Source organism: Alosa pseudoharengus, unplaced genomic scaffold, assembly GCF_046254945.1.
Source record: "Alosa pseudoharengus isolate Yale_2024_CS ecotype anadromous, Long Island Sound unplaced genomic scaffold, YU_APseudo_1.1 YU_APseudo_1.1_scf_24, whole genome shotgun sequence".
NCBI lineage: Eukaryota > Metazoa > Chordata > Actinopteri > Clupeiformes > Clupeidae > Alosa > Alosa pseudoharengus.
In genome coordinates this window covers 18,442,849-18,458,379 of record NW_027468689.1, presented here as the reverse complement: position 1 = coordinate 18,458,379, position 15,531 = coordinate 18,442,849, and the positions used below count along the sequence as shown (strand labels likewise).

Here is a 15,531-nt window from a genome sequence, read left to right as displayed (position 1 = left end):
TGTAATATGCCAGGGAATATGCAATCACTCCTTGGCTTGGCGAATTGATTTGTTTGAATGTGCCTGTTGCCGTGGAGCCAGCTAAAGTAACTGTTGGCTTGCCAGTGTTATATATTTATTTGCTTGAATGTGGGGGCACATCGACAGAAGCGATAATATCCTTTTCACTATGCAATTATTTGTCCCCTCTGTGACCTGATGCCATAACTGGTGTAGACTTCTTTATAGTCTGATCTTCTGCCCATGCTCTGACCTTACACTGAGAGGGTCCGGACATGCATCACCCTCGTTATTCAGTTTTTTCTCGCATAGGAGGAGTATGCTAATGTACTGGTATTATTTCACTACCTGGAACTGATTAAGATCATATGTTTTGTCATACATGTAAAGATTTTTGTTTTATCAATTTAGGTGAGTAGTTGACCTGTGAAAGGTCTATGTGTGCCGTTTTGTAGTCCCCGTCTTGAGATCTCGATACTTCTTACTATACTGTATTACTAAGCTTATGGTATTCAGTGAAAGAAGCATTGAGAAAGAAGAAGCATTGAGATCTTGCCCTGGTTATTTCACTTAAAAATCCATGAAAAAAATATTAGATAATGTTAGATAATGTATTAGTCACCCTCCCTACCTCCTCTCTCCTTGTCACCTCGTCCTCTCTGCCCCCCCCCCCCCCCCCCCACACACACACACATGCACCCACACACCACCACCATCACTGCCACCACCACCTCGCAGTGTGATGGTGACACAGTCATGGTGATGACACTCTCCTACTTCTTCTCATTCTCTCTCTCACGTTCTCACACACTGTCTCTCACATTTGGACTCTCTGAACTCCCCCACTCTTTCTTAATTTCTTTTCAATCCCTACTACTTTTTTCTCTCCGTTTCCAAATCGGCATCTCACTTTATTCTGTTTCTCTCTTTTCCTCTCATTCGTTGTCTCTAAAACTTTCCCAACTCTCTCTCTCTCACCCTCTCTCTTTCACTCCCTCTCTCTCTCTCTCTGTCCTTTTTGTCCTTGCCGGAGTCTGTCAGTGAGTCCTAATCGCTCATATTTCCTCAGAGGGGGCCAAGCTGTCTGTGCGCTTGACCTGTGGGGGTTGGCAGACAGGCAGACAGGTGGGGGTGGGTGGCGAGGGAGAGGAGCCGAGTAGAGACGAGAGGATAGGAGAGGAGGTGGGAGAGGCTGGAGCTATATTAAAACACTGGTGTACCCAGCACGGCTGCACAATGGGCGAGGTGTGACGATGATGCTGCCTCTGCCGCCGCCCAATGCGACCGTATTGGTCACACTCCTACAATGAGGGAGAGTGAGGCAGTGTGTGTGTGTGTGTGTGTGTGTGAAAGAGAGAGAGAGAGAGTTTGTGTGTGGGCTTTCTCACAGCAGGTGACCCATGGTGACGGCTCTTTGCAGTTCCCTGAGAAAATGTTGGCAGAACTTTTCACAGACTAGGCGAGGAGACAACACCGGTGACTTTATCTGTCCGTTTTTTCCCCCCGACTTCTCCAAAACTTCTACTTTTGGCAGATTGTGATCGGACGAGGACAGTGCCGCTTTATATTTCAGCGATGAAGCTGAACCACAAGACAACGAGACTGCCACTCAACCAAATATTTTCCTAAATCAAGAAGACTTCAGGACTCTGGCACTTCTTATGAATAAAATAAAATAAATAAATCCTTCAGCAATCCTAATTTTTCAAAATTGCCTCAACACAACAAATGCCTGGATGTGACAGTCAGCAAACAGCACATGAGTAAGCAGTGATTCCAAGTCACTCAAATCTGACCAAAAATAATTGCCCTGCATTCGCCATGCCGATGCAGCTGCCAAGCCGACTCCCAACATTGTGAAGGACCTGCATATTTCTGCCTGGCTGGGATGTCACTCTTATTGTCAGTGGGGCTAATTGGATTAGGTGGGAATTGGGCTGGTTTGCTGGCATACGGGGGCATGACAGCTACAGCATGAGGCTGAAGGACTAGAGTCCCTCAGTCCTGTCCTGTCACCATGCACTCAAGAGAGCAGAGGATAGGACAAGGTGCTTGTGCTTGATAAATACACACACACACACATTGACACAAAGACACTCTACACACACACACACACACACACACTGACACAAAGTCACTCTACACACACACACACACACACACACACACACACACACACACACACACACACAAACCACTTACCCACCTGCACAAACATACATCATGACTGAGACTTGTATGTAGGACAGATCTACAGAGAGGGCAGTCATGGGAAAAGAGGAGGTGCAGATAGAGGAGGAGGTGCAGATATAGGAGCAGTGAAGAGGAGAGGAGGAGGTGCAGCTAGAGGAGCAGTGAAGAGGAGAAGAGGAGGTGCAGATAGAGGAGCAGTGAAGAGAAGAGGAGGAGGTGCAGCTAGAGGAGCAGTGAAGAGGAGAAGGTGCAGATAGAGGAGCAGTGAAGAGAAGAGGGGGAGATGAGGAGGTGCAGCTAGAAGAGCATTGAAGAGGAGAAGAGGAGGTGCAGATAGAGGAGCAGTGAAGAGAAGAGGAGGAGGTGCAGATAGAGGAGCAGTGAAGAGGAGAAGAGGAGGTGCAGATAGAGGAGCAGTGAAGAGAAGAGGAGGAGGTGCAGCTAGAGGAGCAGTGAAGAGGAGAAGGTGCAGATAGAGGAGCAGTGAAAAGAAGAGGAGGAGAGGAGGAGGTGTAGATAGACGGGCAGTGAAGAGAAGAGGAGGAAGCGCAAAAAGTAGACAAACCGGGAGAGGAAGAGGAGGCACAGACAGAAGAGAAACAGGGAGAGGAAGAGGAGATGCAGATAGAGTAGAAACAGGGAGAGGAAGAGGAGATGCAGATAGAGTAGAAACAGGGAGAGGAAGAGGAGATGCAGATAGAGTAGAAACAGGGAGAAACAGGGAGAGGAAGAGGAGATGCAGATAGAGTAGAAACAGGGAGAGGAAGAGGAGATGCAGATAAAGGAGAAACAGGAGATGCAGATTAGAAGAGAAACATCTGAGTATTCATCCAAAGAAAGCCTGGGTGTTGCACTTACATCACTGCAGTATTGAGATTTAAACAAAGAGGAGGGGAGGGATGTGAAGCAAGAGAGGAGAAGAGGAATACAGAGCTGAAGGAGGAGGGAGAGTACAGGGGGAAGAGAGAGAGGTAGAGTAAGAGAGATGGAAGAGGAGGAGAGGGGAGGAGAGGGAGGAAGAGTTGGGGAGAGATACTGGCAGCCCAGCAGGCTGAGAGGGGGAGAAACCCATTTTCCCACAGTGAAAAAGCACAGATAAGTCAGAGCTGTGATCCTTCCCCAAATCCGCTTGATCTTCAATGCACTGGGGTCAGGGGTGCTCTGACTCCAGGCACCTCCACCAGGCTAAAACCCGCTAATTCTCCCAAGCTCTGGCGTCTCGCCGTTAACCTTCTCCCAGTCAACTGCTTTACCTCAGGGCATTTGCAAATGGTCTCTCGACCAATGCTGTTCATTTTGAGCTATTTAGAAGTTGTTCTATTTGTGAAAGTGAATTTTCAGCTTTGTCCTAAAGCTAACCATTTCCCTAGTTCTTGATGATAAATCGTCAACACAGGCAGTTGGACAAATGGGGCTTGTTGCTAGTGTGCGTAGTCATGGATTATGAGTAAGAGAAAGGCAGACACACACACACACACACACACACACACACACACACCATCTCTAATGGCACTCCTGTTCAAAACTGTGTCAGTGTTGACATACATCCTTACCCTCTGCCTCACCACAGTGAATTCCCTTGTTCTGAACTGTAGCTGCAGAAGTCACTCTCTGGGTCACTCCACTGCTAAACTGTCTCATGACAAAGACTTCTACTGAGCTGTTGTCTCCCTGCTTTTCCCCTCTAGTTTCACTACTCAGTTCAACCGGTTCTTCTTCAATATGCAAATTGTGTTTCTGTTTTAGCATGTTGGTTCATCAAATTTGTTGTCCCCAAACTGCCCTTCAGTGTGTGTAATTTTTAATGATTTTTTTAGTGATTTTTAACCTTTGTCCGGTTCTGTCCAGTCAAATAGCACCTTTTTTACCAGATGGAGCAACCCCCTGCCCAACACACCCCATAGCCCCCCCCCCCCCCCCCCCCACACACACACACACACACATGCACACACACATAATTAATATACATTTTGAATTACTACTATTTCATTTATTCTTCAAAGCTGGCTCTTGAGCACAAGAAATGTCATTACTGATAAATCATTTTATCAGTATATGACAATAAACTTGAACTTGAACTGATTTCTGTCGTGTATCTTCAATGCCCCCCTTCGATTGTATTATGACACCCTGTGCTGGTGCACGCGACTCAAGAGCACAGAAAAGCCTCTGTTCTGTGCAGGGCACAAAGACCATTCATGCGGGCAGCCTTCCTCCAAAAGGGGATATTGCTGATTACACATGCACGTGTGCATAATAAGAGTTGTCAAAACCTCTGACATTGACACTAAATTAAATTCCTTGCTAGTAATGCTATCACACGGAGGCGTTATTACATTCACGACTCGACCTTGAAGTATAACTTGACGCAACTCGGTGGTTTTCAATCTTCAATCCATGAAGATAGAATTAAATTATGTAAAAGTTATATCTATAACATTGGACTGAGATGTCCTCCCTGACTGACTTTTCTGCACTGTCTCTCGCTCTGTGTATGTAAATGTGTGTGTATACGTCCACGGTTCTACAGACCGTGTTGCATGCACGTCTTCCAAATGTATCCTATCCTCAAATGATCAGTCAGCGAAGTGGTACATCCGACCCCGGAATTAAGCATCCTCGATCTGAATCCACCTTCAGCCAATGGGCGCTGAACATTCACAAAGCGCCACCCCACCTTCTCTCGGAACTGCTCTGTCACTTGAACACACAGTGCCGAGGCACGCGCGAGCCATTCTACCAGTACGGAGACAGTGGAAATGGAACAAATTCAGACAAACACACGTCTGTTTTCATTCTCCTAGTGTTCACACGTAGACAGGCTGGTCAACTGGGACGCAACAAATTAGTGACGGGATTTATATGAGCATTCAAAACAGTTGTGGTTTCTTTTGCGCACTGGGTCTAAGTAAGGAAAATCCGACAGTTGTTCATCTGATTGCTGCGCCCGGACAGATCAGAGCCAACCCTACTGTTCTGAGCGCAACTGCACATACATGGGGCTCGCTGCATTGTTCGGAAGATGGTTCTCTCTTCACAGTTGAGGTATTCGCCGTCAGCCGCCGCGGTCTTGAGAGAAACGGAGTTCCCGGTGGATGCCTACGCTCTCCGCCCGCGTCGCCCGTGCTGTCGGGGAAAGCCGTTGAACTGAGATGGCAGTAGCAGCGGTTTGTCCGGATCAAAGACGCCTGCAGTCTTGCCACCGAACTTGGGGGGAGGGAGTTTTGATTGCGGTGTTGTGTCTCCTAACCGTCTTACCTGTCAGACAACTTTGTGCTTTCCCTTCCTCCCTCAGCGATTGTCAAACACCCACTGGATGGAATTGCTCCGGTAAGAGTACTTTTCCTCCTTAAGATCTTAACGTTACCTTCAGCGCCCAGGGCTGTGTTGCAGTTTTGGCTGATGTTCTAGTGACAATGACATCTGGAATTTCATCATACTTGCCTCAAAGTAATGTTTGCCAGACCTCAGACTAATCAAGCTTTTCAAGTTCTCAGTGTCCCTAATAGCCGAAGCAGCAGTCCAGAAACCAAACATGACTAAAGACAATGTCTGGTTTGTTTTTAAGTAAATGTCAAGGTTTTATATATGCTCATAAGTATATATGTAGTTAATATTAAATATGTTGGTGATTGTACACAAGAACAATGCATGTATGCATTACCTGTGTGTATCTCTTGTGGGGTCGCCGGATCGCGGTGTCCTCGAGTCAGTTCCAATTTTATTGTAGGCCTACAGACGGAGATATGACCAAAAAGGCCTATTGTCTTTTGTGTTGAAATGATGAAGACATGATGCTATCGATCTATCTCCGATGTGTGTTTTTCCGCTCTCTCCACGTGTGTGTGTGTGCGCGCGTGCGTGCGTGCTTGGAAAGGTAGAATCCTTTGGCATGTGCCTGATTATTTCTTCTATCTCCGTTGGATCGACTGCTTTGATCGCCGCTGTTATTGATAAGTCACTTCATATCAGGCTGAGATTTATGTTAGCGCCCATGTGATTGCAAACGGCCGAGTGAATCTCACCTAGTTTGAGAAGAAGCGCTCCACCGACCTTACATTACACTGTAAACCCCCATAGGATTGCGCTGTCTGCCACCCATGTGCAATACATCACGATATCCCATGTAATCCAGATTTCAATAATACATTATTGAACAATAATAGTAAAGGGCAATGTAGGCACATTATGCCGTCAGGGTGGAGGTGTTGAATATTTTATGCAACTGAAATTAATGCCCCATTGTACATTGTATGGCTTGTTTAATTTGAATGCAGTTTGTGCAGCCTATTCTTTGGCAGTGTGATTAACGGCCCGATAGAGCTGTCTGTCCTTAATTTTATCGGTTCCTCCTAAAACATTGTTGCCCTTATCATCCCTGGTCGTTAAACCACTGGCCGGACCGAGGGACAGGGCAATTTCTCCTGCTAGAGGAGAGGCTCACGCCGCTCATGCGGAGGTCCGTTGACCTTTAGATTACGGCCTCAACAAGTGAAAAAAAAAATCAGGTGAGGTGGTCCGCCCGCAGCATGGTCACTTTAGATCTCAGAGTAAATCTCATCTCTAGTAAAAAAAAAAAAAAATGTGTGTGTGTGTGGTGTGTGTGTGTGTGTGTGTGTGTGTAGCCTACAAATATGATGAGAAATTGATGATTACTGATTATTTGCGTTTGTTTTTCAACTTGTCAAATATATATATATATATAAAAAACTTTTCAGTCAGAAAAGACATTTTCTCCCTTTCATTTGTTAGGTTTTTTGTATAAAAAATAAGTTAGCCTACAGTTCTCACTTTTCCTAACTCCAACAAAGTTAAAATGATGGTGATTAAATAAAACATGATGGCTGACCTTCTGATGTTCACATTTATTCCTTCTTATATTTCACAACCATGGAATATGGTTAATGAAGATTTAAAAGGCAATGTAGGCCTGCATGGTAAAACATTCCAAATACTGACTGAAATGATAAGTGTTTTCTCTCTGTAATTCATATGTATTATGATATTAGATGAGAGAGAGAGAGAGAGAGAGATGACTTCTTTCTCTTTCTGGTCAGTTCCCTGTGTTTTATTTGATTTGCTTGACAGTATCTCAGCAACAACAGCAGCATCAGATTAGATAGAGGTTGTTGATTTAATCCCTCAAACGAAATCGCTGCACTTCACGTCTCTCCGCTTTGGAAAACAGGGTCTGTTGTGTTGTTGCGGCAGCTGCATCTCAGCAGAGCAGCCATCAAAGTGTTGCAGACTGGCTTTTCTTATCTCCCCCATTAGACAACACATCTGCTCTGCTCTGCTCTGCTCATGGAGTGCTGTTGCTCAACATAGTGTGTGAACGAGGTCCACTTAGTCCCACGCCTGCACTGAATGAAAACTCGCAAAACAGAACATGTTGTTTATCTCTGTAGGGCACGGCAGGAGTAGTTTTTGTAAATTGCATGATCTCTACAGTATGTGTCCTTGGGTATTTAGTATTTACAGCCCATTTGTGTGTGTGTGTGTGTATGTGAGAGAGTGTACTTGTGTTTATAATGGCTATCAACCAGTATTGAAACCTCTTAGGTATTTTTTTTTGTTTCACATTTTCTATATGTTGCAGCCTTATGCTAACATATTAATTTTTTCTCTCATCAATCAATACTCAGTACCCCATAATAAAAAGGAAAACAGTTTTTGAGAAATCACATTTAGATTTCAAACCCACTCGGTACTTCAGTTGTAGCACCTCTCTGCAGCGACTATTGACGGGAGTCGTCTTGGGCATGATGCAGCAAGCATGGCATGCCTGGATTTGGGGATTTTCTGCCATTCTTCGCACCGTCAGTAGACAGCCATTTTCAGGTCCATCCAGAGATGTCTGATTGGGTTCAAGTCAGGGCTCTGGCTTGGCCACTCAAGGATGTTCCCAGAGTGGGCCCTGAGCCACTCTTGCATTGTCTTGGCTGTGTGGTCAGGGTCACCGTCCTATTGGAAGGGGAACCATCACCACAGTCTGAGGTCCTGGCAGACTGTTGTGTTATTCAGTTAGGAGAGGGTTATGTCTGTCCCCTCTGCCTTATAGCCCAGGAGTGCTGGAAGTCTTTCCCATCTCCACACAGGATCTCTGGAGCTCAGCCAAAGTGACCATCGGACCTGGTCACCGGTTTTTACCAAGGACGTTCTCCTCTTATTGCTCAGTTAAGAGAGCATGAAATACATCCAGTTAGCCAGCCCCCCCCCCCCCCCCCACACACACACACACACACACATACAAACACAAACTCCACCCGACCCTGACACACACTCATCCTACTGAGAAGGTGTCTTTCAATGACAAAATGAGCTGAAAACCTGCATAAATGGCGACATTTCCCTGAGAGGTGCTTTCATCTTGGATTTTATCCATCTATGGTTTTTATCCATAGCTGCTGATGCAGGAATGGATCTGTCTCACAGTTGCTCACTATCAGAAGTCGAATGAGACTGAGAAACCCCAAGGCTCCATCTGTTCTCCACAGGGAGGATTTCTCATGAATACATTTTGCAGTTCTATTTCAAATATTCTGCTATGACTATAACTGTAATTTCCCTTTGGAGAAAGTACTCTATCTATCTATCTATCTATCTATCTATCTATCTATCTATCTACTTTTGGGTGGAGAAGTATTCGGTGGAACATTGAGCACTAAGCAGGAGCAGCGCTGGCAGTATGCTGTGCTTCAGCCTGTCTGTAATCCAAGACGTTTGGGCATATTGGCACACACTGTGAACAGAGGAGCCAGCGCATCCGTGCGGGCAAGCAGGCAAGCAAGCAGGCAGGCGGGCAGAGGAACTGTAGAACCATGGCACCCTACTTTTAAGTTTCCAAAGGGGTGGTTCTTTGTTTTCCCTGTCCACCCCTTCCCTTCCCTAGCCTTGTTTACCAACCTTTTGATTAAGTTATTGGAACCATAATCAGATAAAGCGCTGGAGGGCTCCTAGTGTGTGCGTGCCGGTCGAGTTGGAAACGAGAAGATGATCTGAGCCGCTCTCCCTCCATCTCGCTAGATTGGGTTTCGCCTGTAAAACCGTACGCACTGTATCCTCAGGCTGAGATGATGGCTTGCCAGCACAGCTGACCCCCCCACACACACACACACACACACGCACACACTCACACTCACACAAAGCTCACTGACTACACTTAACACTCAGCATCACACAAACACACACACACACACCACACACACAGATTGATCAGGTTATAGAACAGGCTGAGCACAGGTTTTGAAAATGGCTGCCATTCTAGAATCCCACGCCGGCTGACCATGAGCTGCACCCACTGGAGGCTGTACATACCTAGGAGGCTTTAATATTAAAGTGGCTAGCGATCTGACTTTGAGAAAAGGCGCACAGAGCAAACAGTCAGTTATCTGACACTTACCCTAAGGGTCCAGACCCATAAAGTATGTTGTCGAGGAAGAGCAGGGCCCTTTTAAAAATGCATGATGGCAGATGTTTCTTTTATTTATTTAGCACGTTTTTATTCCCATTGTCAAACGACAGCCAGAACACTGAGACAAAGAGCCAGGGCGGTTTCCTTTAAGCAGTTCAGCCCTATCCACATGAACAAGTCCCCTTTCTCCTTCGCTTTTCCCATTTTTTTATTTTATCCACATCTCCCTATGGTGTCCATACACATCTGTTCATTATTAAAACACAGATAGCAGCCTGGAGCACACTGATTAAAATTGCAGTCTTTACTAGTGCAAACAAAATCAACTTGACGTTTCAACACCACTTTGTCCTCGTCAGAGTCGAAGATTGTTTTTGACCGCTGTGAAGCACCTGATTGTGCAGCTGGACAGTATCCACTTTAACTTCCACGTCCACTTTAACTACATCTGTCCATTTTTTTGGCTGTGTTGCTTCTCTACCAGATGAGAAGGCCACACACTAGGACAAATGCTGATTGTCTCATTCTCTATACTCTATACTTGTTCTTTCCTCTCTTTCTCTTTCCAGCATGATTTAAAAAAAAAAAAGAAAAAAAAAACATCCTGGCACATTGGCCTTATGCCTATCACTAGATTACCATCAGTGTTTTCACGGCTTGTTTGAAGAACACTTCGTGTTGAATCTGGCCTCTGCTTGCATGACTGAATCATGGGAATCAGTGCCAATTACTGTGGTGGTGATTCAAAACCGGCAGTGTGCTTTTTTCACGCACAGAGCATGTGGCTGAGCATAATTTAATTTAATCAAAGTGATTTGTGAGTTAATTAAGGTCTGGGCTTACACCTGAACGACCAACTTGCCAGTAGCTGGGTATCTGTCCAACCCATTTGCACGTTATGACACTTGTGAGAATTCATCTGAAGTTAAAAACGAGTCTGTGCGTGCACATTTCCATTAGTCTTAACAAAAGTAATCATGGGTACACTCTTTATCATGGGAGGTGTTGTGGGAAGCTGGGCTATGAAAACTTGAGGTTGTTCATGGCAACTGTAACAGAAACAACACAAGTCATGTTGATGCAAATAAACCCGTTTTCATCAATCCCTCGTTGCATTTAACCTACTTGAATTAGGAATTTATTATAATGATTTAGTACAGAAATTCCTCCAGTGAAACTGCCTCCAGAAGTAACATCCACATTGATGTTTTCCTAACCTTGTCTTTGTTGGTAAAGTAAAGAGCTGTTGGCAGCAAAGGACATGTTAGTTCAAGGTCATGTATGAGATGGTTCAAGGTCACGTATGAGATGGTTCAAGGTCATGTATGAGATGAGTGGTTACACCCAGATGAGCATAAACACTGGGCATCTTGTTACACAGCAGCTGAATATTTCAGTGTGACTCTTCCAAAAGCTAAACCCTCAAGTTAATTTCCCTGACCAATACTTTCTAACTCCTTAAAATGATACACATGCTGGCTAATTTAAAAATCAAATCTAGTTTTAAAAAGAAATGGGTTGAATTACTGTAGGCAAATTGATGTTAATCTTGCATTGGCCTGTAGTGTTTACTTTGTCTTTTTTTCTGTTCACATCCTCCTAATCCCCCTAACGTTATTTATCATCAGAGCCATTTATTAAAGCAGACAAACTTGACAGTAAAACAAAGTTAAATTTGTATTGCGCCAGGCACATTGGTGTAATAACACACTGGGTAAGCCTTCCCCAACAACAACCTCTTACTTCGCCCTACAAACGTATGTGTTGTATGAAACAAACAAACAAGCAAACAAACAAACACAAAGACAGAAGTGCAGAGCGATCGGCTGAGGTGTGTTTGCGGCACGGTGTGCCAGGTGACATTGCGGCAGTGCATATGGAGCTGGAGCAGGCAGGTCTCCCTAGAGCTCAGCTCCCGACTGCCTGCTGCCTCCACAGGTGCTGGGGGGGGGGGGGGGGGGGGGGGAGGCAGCACCACCATTAACCTTCTAACACAGGGAGTACTAGCATGGCTGCTAGATCGTATACCGCTCTCTCACTTTCCCTCCAAAATGGGAAGCTGCAAGGGCAGCTACAGTAGACTGTGCTGCTTCTTTGTTCCTTATCCTTTGTCTCCAAATGTTTGTCTTTTTTCTTAGACTTTTCTAAGACTGCATACACATACACACACACACACACACACACACACACACACACACACACACACTCAAACAAACACACACATGCACACACACACACACACACACACACACACACACACACACACACACACACACACACACAACATACACACATACAAACACATACAGTACAAACACACACACACACACACACACACACACACACACACACACACACACACACACACACACACACACATACATACATACATACACAAACACACATACAAACACAAACACACACACACACACACACACACACACACACAATCACCCACGCTCTCACTGCCTCGTCCTTCAGAGGACCGTCACGTTCCCTCCTCCATCTCATCTATTTTTGACAAAGGAACTAAAAACCACTTGCTTCTTCTTGCGAGATTGATGATGAGTATAAATACACCCGTAATGGCGTTGCTATTTCTGCCGACCCATCTGTTTCACGGGGACTCTCGTCCTGAACTGTGTGCTGCCATGCCACCGCCGTGCCACCGCCACCAGCTTGCCTCAGTGTCTCTCGCCACGTGTGCGCCAATTGCGGTGGCACCAAAGCCAAACTCTTATTAAAGTCCAGTACAGCCCTCTCTGACCAAACGAGAGTGAGAGTTTGCGTTATTACTGTAAAAGTAACAGCGTATTAGCTGGCATATGGAAACGTACACTATGCCACCACAACAGGGAATTGTGTGAACTTGAGGCATCCAATTATTTTTGGTTTGTTTTGGAGCTTTTTCTGGCCTTATTGACAGGACAGAGAACAGACAGGAAGTAAGTGGGAGAGAGAGAGTGGGACTGGGTTTGGTAAATGACCTCAAGCCGGACTTTAACCCGGGTTTCCGTGGGCATTGGGCCCATATGTTATGCTGGGGGCTGACACTGATGCTACTACTGTTCTACAGTACCCCCACTGTAATATTTTAAACACAACTGGCAGTAGATTATAGGATTTCTCCCCTGATATGGATAAAAATCTTTAGATTCCAAGTCTGTGCTTGCCAAGCAGAAACTGAGGTCATCTCAGCTCTCTAAAATCTGATTTCAATCTAGTTCAAATATGTTTTTTTTTCAAACAAGCTTCTTGAATAAGAAGAAATCATATAATATGTTGTTCTGCACTCGACCCGATCCTTCACTGTTAAATAACTGGTCCATTAGCCTTCTAGATGGAACAACTATAGAAAAAGTTGAAGAATTTAAATATCTAGGCCTCTGGCTTGATTCCCAGCTATCTTTTAAATGTCATATTAATTCAGTCACCAACAAAAATATTTTGTTGTCTGAAATCACTTTATCGTTCTGTTGACTGCTTCTCACAAGAAGTCCGGAAAAGAATTATAACTCAATTAATATTCCCCATACTGGACAATGCTGATGTGATCTATGGTAACACCTTTGAAACAAATCTCCGTCCTCTTAATGTAGTATCTAATAGTCTTTGTAGATTTGTGCTCAGGTGTCCTTATAGAACCCGCTTGCCCCCAAGTCCAGAAGGCAACTCCATTGGTCAACACTTTTTTTCAAATGCATTCATTTTAATTTCCCTTCATATTTGAAAGAACTTTTAATCCCCTTTAGTTCTCAATACAGCCTACAACACATGGACCATTTGTTTCTAGTTACACCTAGAATCAGCAAAGAAATTGGTCGTAGCATTTAAAGCATTTAAATTTAAAGCTCCATCAGTTTGGAACAACCTTCATTCGTCACTTAGGTCGATAACTTCTTTTCATATCTTCAGATCATCTTTAACTACGCATTTTCTTACATCCTGCTCCTGTTTCTGATCTGCCTTACCTTTTCTCTCTAGGACTCATTCTACTCATGCTTTTCTTTTGTCTGCTGTACTGTATATGTGTGTATCTGTACAAATTTTGTGTGTATTTGTATATGTATATGCGAGTGTATTTGTGTACAAATATGTACTGTATACCTTACTTGTGCATGCAAGCAAATGTATTCATATGGGTGTACAGTACTGTATGCTTATGTGTACAATTCCACCTTTATTTTTTGCAGAGGGATTCTTTGATGGTACCGCGTTTGTGTAATACTGGCTGGTGGGGGCAGGGATGGGGCGGTAGTTTTGGGGAGCATGAGTGTGTGTGTGTCCTTGTGTTTATGTGTTTAGAATTATGTTTAGTACTTACTTTTTATTATCTTTGTACTGTTTGTCATTATTGTAAGGACCCCCTCGAAAATGAGATGGTACATCTCAAGGGCCTATCCTTGAAATAAAGAATAAAGAATTAGTCCCTTATCAATTTAAGGATAAGGGGTTCAAGTGCAAGTTCAAGGTCAGCTCAGCACTGTAAAGTGCCTTAACACCTATGTATATACTATGGCACTATATGAATAAAATTTAATTGAACTTAAACCAAATGCTCATCATTAGGTCATTAGATTTAAAAATGTACTCAATTCTACACTAAACAAAAGCAACGAAAGCAGGGATACAAGGTAGAAATTGGAAGTTTTATGCAATAATAGTACTACATTGAGCAGTCGGTTATGGAATGACAGCATCATACTGTAGACTACAGCATCTTGGTGGGGAGTTCCAGGAAGTGTCACAGTGTTGTGCAAGGCCAGGTGTGAAAAAAGACATACCTGGTTAGTATGCACACTGTGCAGTCTCCCACTGGCTTTCTGTTGTTTGTGGAGGTCTGTACTTGGCTGTGGTAGCTGCTAGTTTTCCTGATGCATCATGTCCTGGAATGTAAAATCACACATGTTGTTTTTTCCCTCATTGAGATGCCATGTTGCTTTACACAAACACCTACCCACCTGATTCTCAAGGGTTTTTATCCTATTTCATTCCACACTTAAAAAAATGATTGTGTTTTTATATAGCACAAGCTAGAACAAAAGTGAGTCTTGTTTTTATTGCCTCACCAGAGGCCATGTTATGTGGCGAGAGTTTGCTATCTGCAGGAGCTCTGACCAGCAGTGGGTCGACGGTGTTGCCTCTGTGTGTGTGTGTGTGTGTGTGTGTGTGTGTGTGTGTGTGTGTGTGTGTTTTCCCCTGGGGGCTGGAAGTGAAGTGTGGAACTCTTGTGAGTGTGGAGAGTGTAGCTACTGGCTGCAGATTAGTGCTGTTGTCACGCCTCCACACTGTCACGCTGCCCGCCAAACACACCAGCATTGCCGCTGTCTCCGCTGCCGCCGTTTTACACCTCTAGTGCCAGGCAAAACAGGCTGTCTGGCTGTGTCATTAGCATGTCTGCCCAGGTAGCGGTCGGCTGGCGTGGGTCCAAATATGGTACACACCTGGCCTGGAGTCGTTGGAATGTGGCCCAGATGTGGACTGGATCTGACGCTCCGAATAGCAGCTCCAGAGTTCGGTTCAGCTGCTATTCAGAGGTGTGCCTGTCTATGGTGCCTCTTCCAGGAAGCACATTACTGCCACAGTGTGATGTGTGTGCAACCCCCCCCCCCCCCCCCACACACACACACACACACACACACACACACACACACACACACACACACACACACACACCACCTTTTCTCCTTTCCTCCACCACTCCCACCTCTCCCTCCTCCACTTTTTTCTGCTGTGTGTTTCAAGAGCAGACATTTCTCTCTGCACATTGTTCTGGCTTCTGTCCGACAGACTGCGAGAGTGTGTTTGCCAAGCCCGCAGCCCATTTGGCTCATCGTTACTGGCATACACTGGCACAGACAGACTAACGTGCACACACACACACACACACACACACACACACACACACACACACACACACACAC

At 44.8% G+C, this 15,531-nt stretch overlaps 1 protein-coding gene across 1 annotated transcript in view; it reads left to right on the top strand.

Moving 5' to 3' along the window:
• Positions 1-4,928: 4,928 nt before the first annotated feature.
• Positions 4,929-15,531, top strand: part of tmeff2b (transmembrane protein with EGF-like and two follistatin-like domains 2b) — a 58,808-nt gene continuing 48,205 nt past the window's right edge. The window contains exon 1 of the mRNA XM_076302666.1: positions 4,929-5,523. Within this exon, the coding sequence (XP_076158781.1) occupies positions 5,346-5,523 (178 nt within the window). The 5' untranslated portion in view covers positions 4,929-5,345. The remainder of the gene's footprint in view (positions 5,524-15,531) is intronic.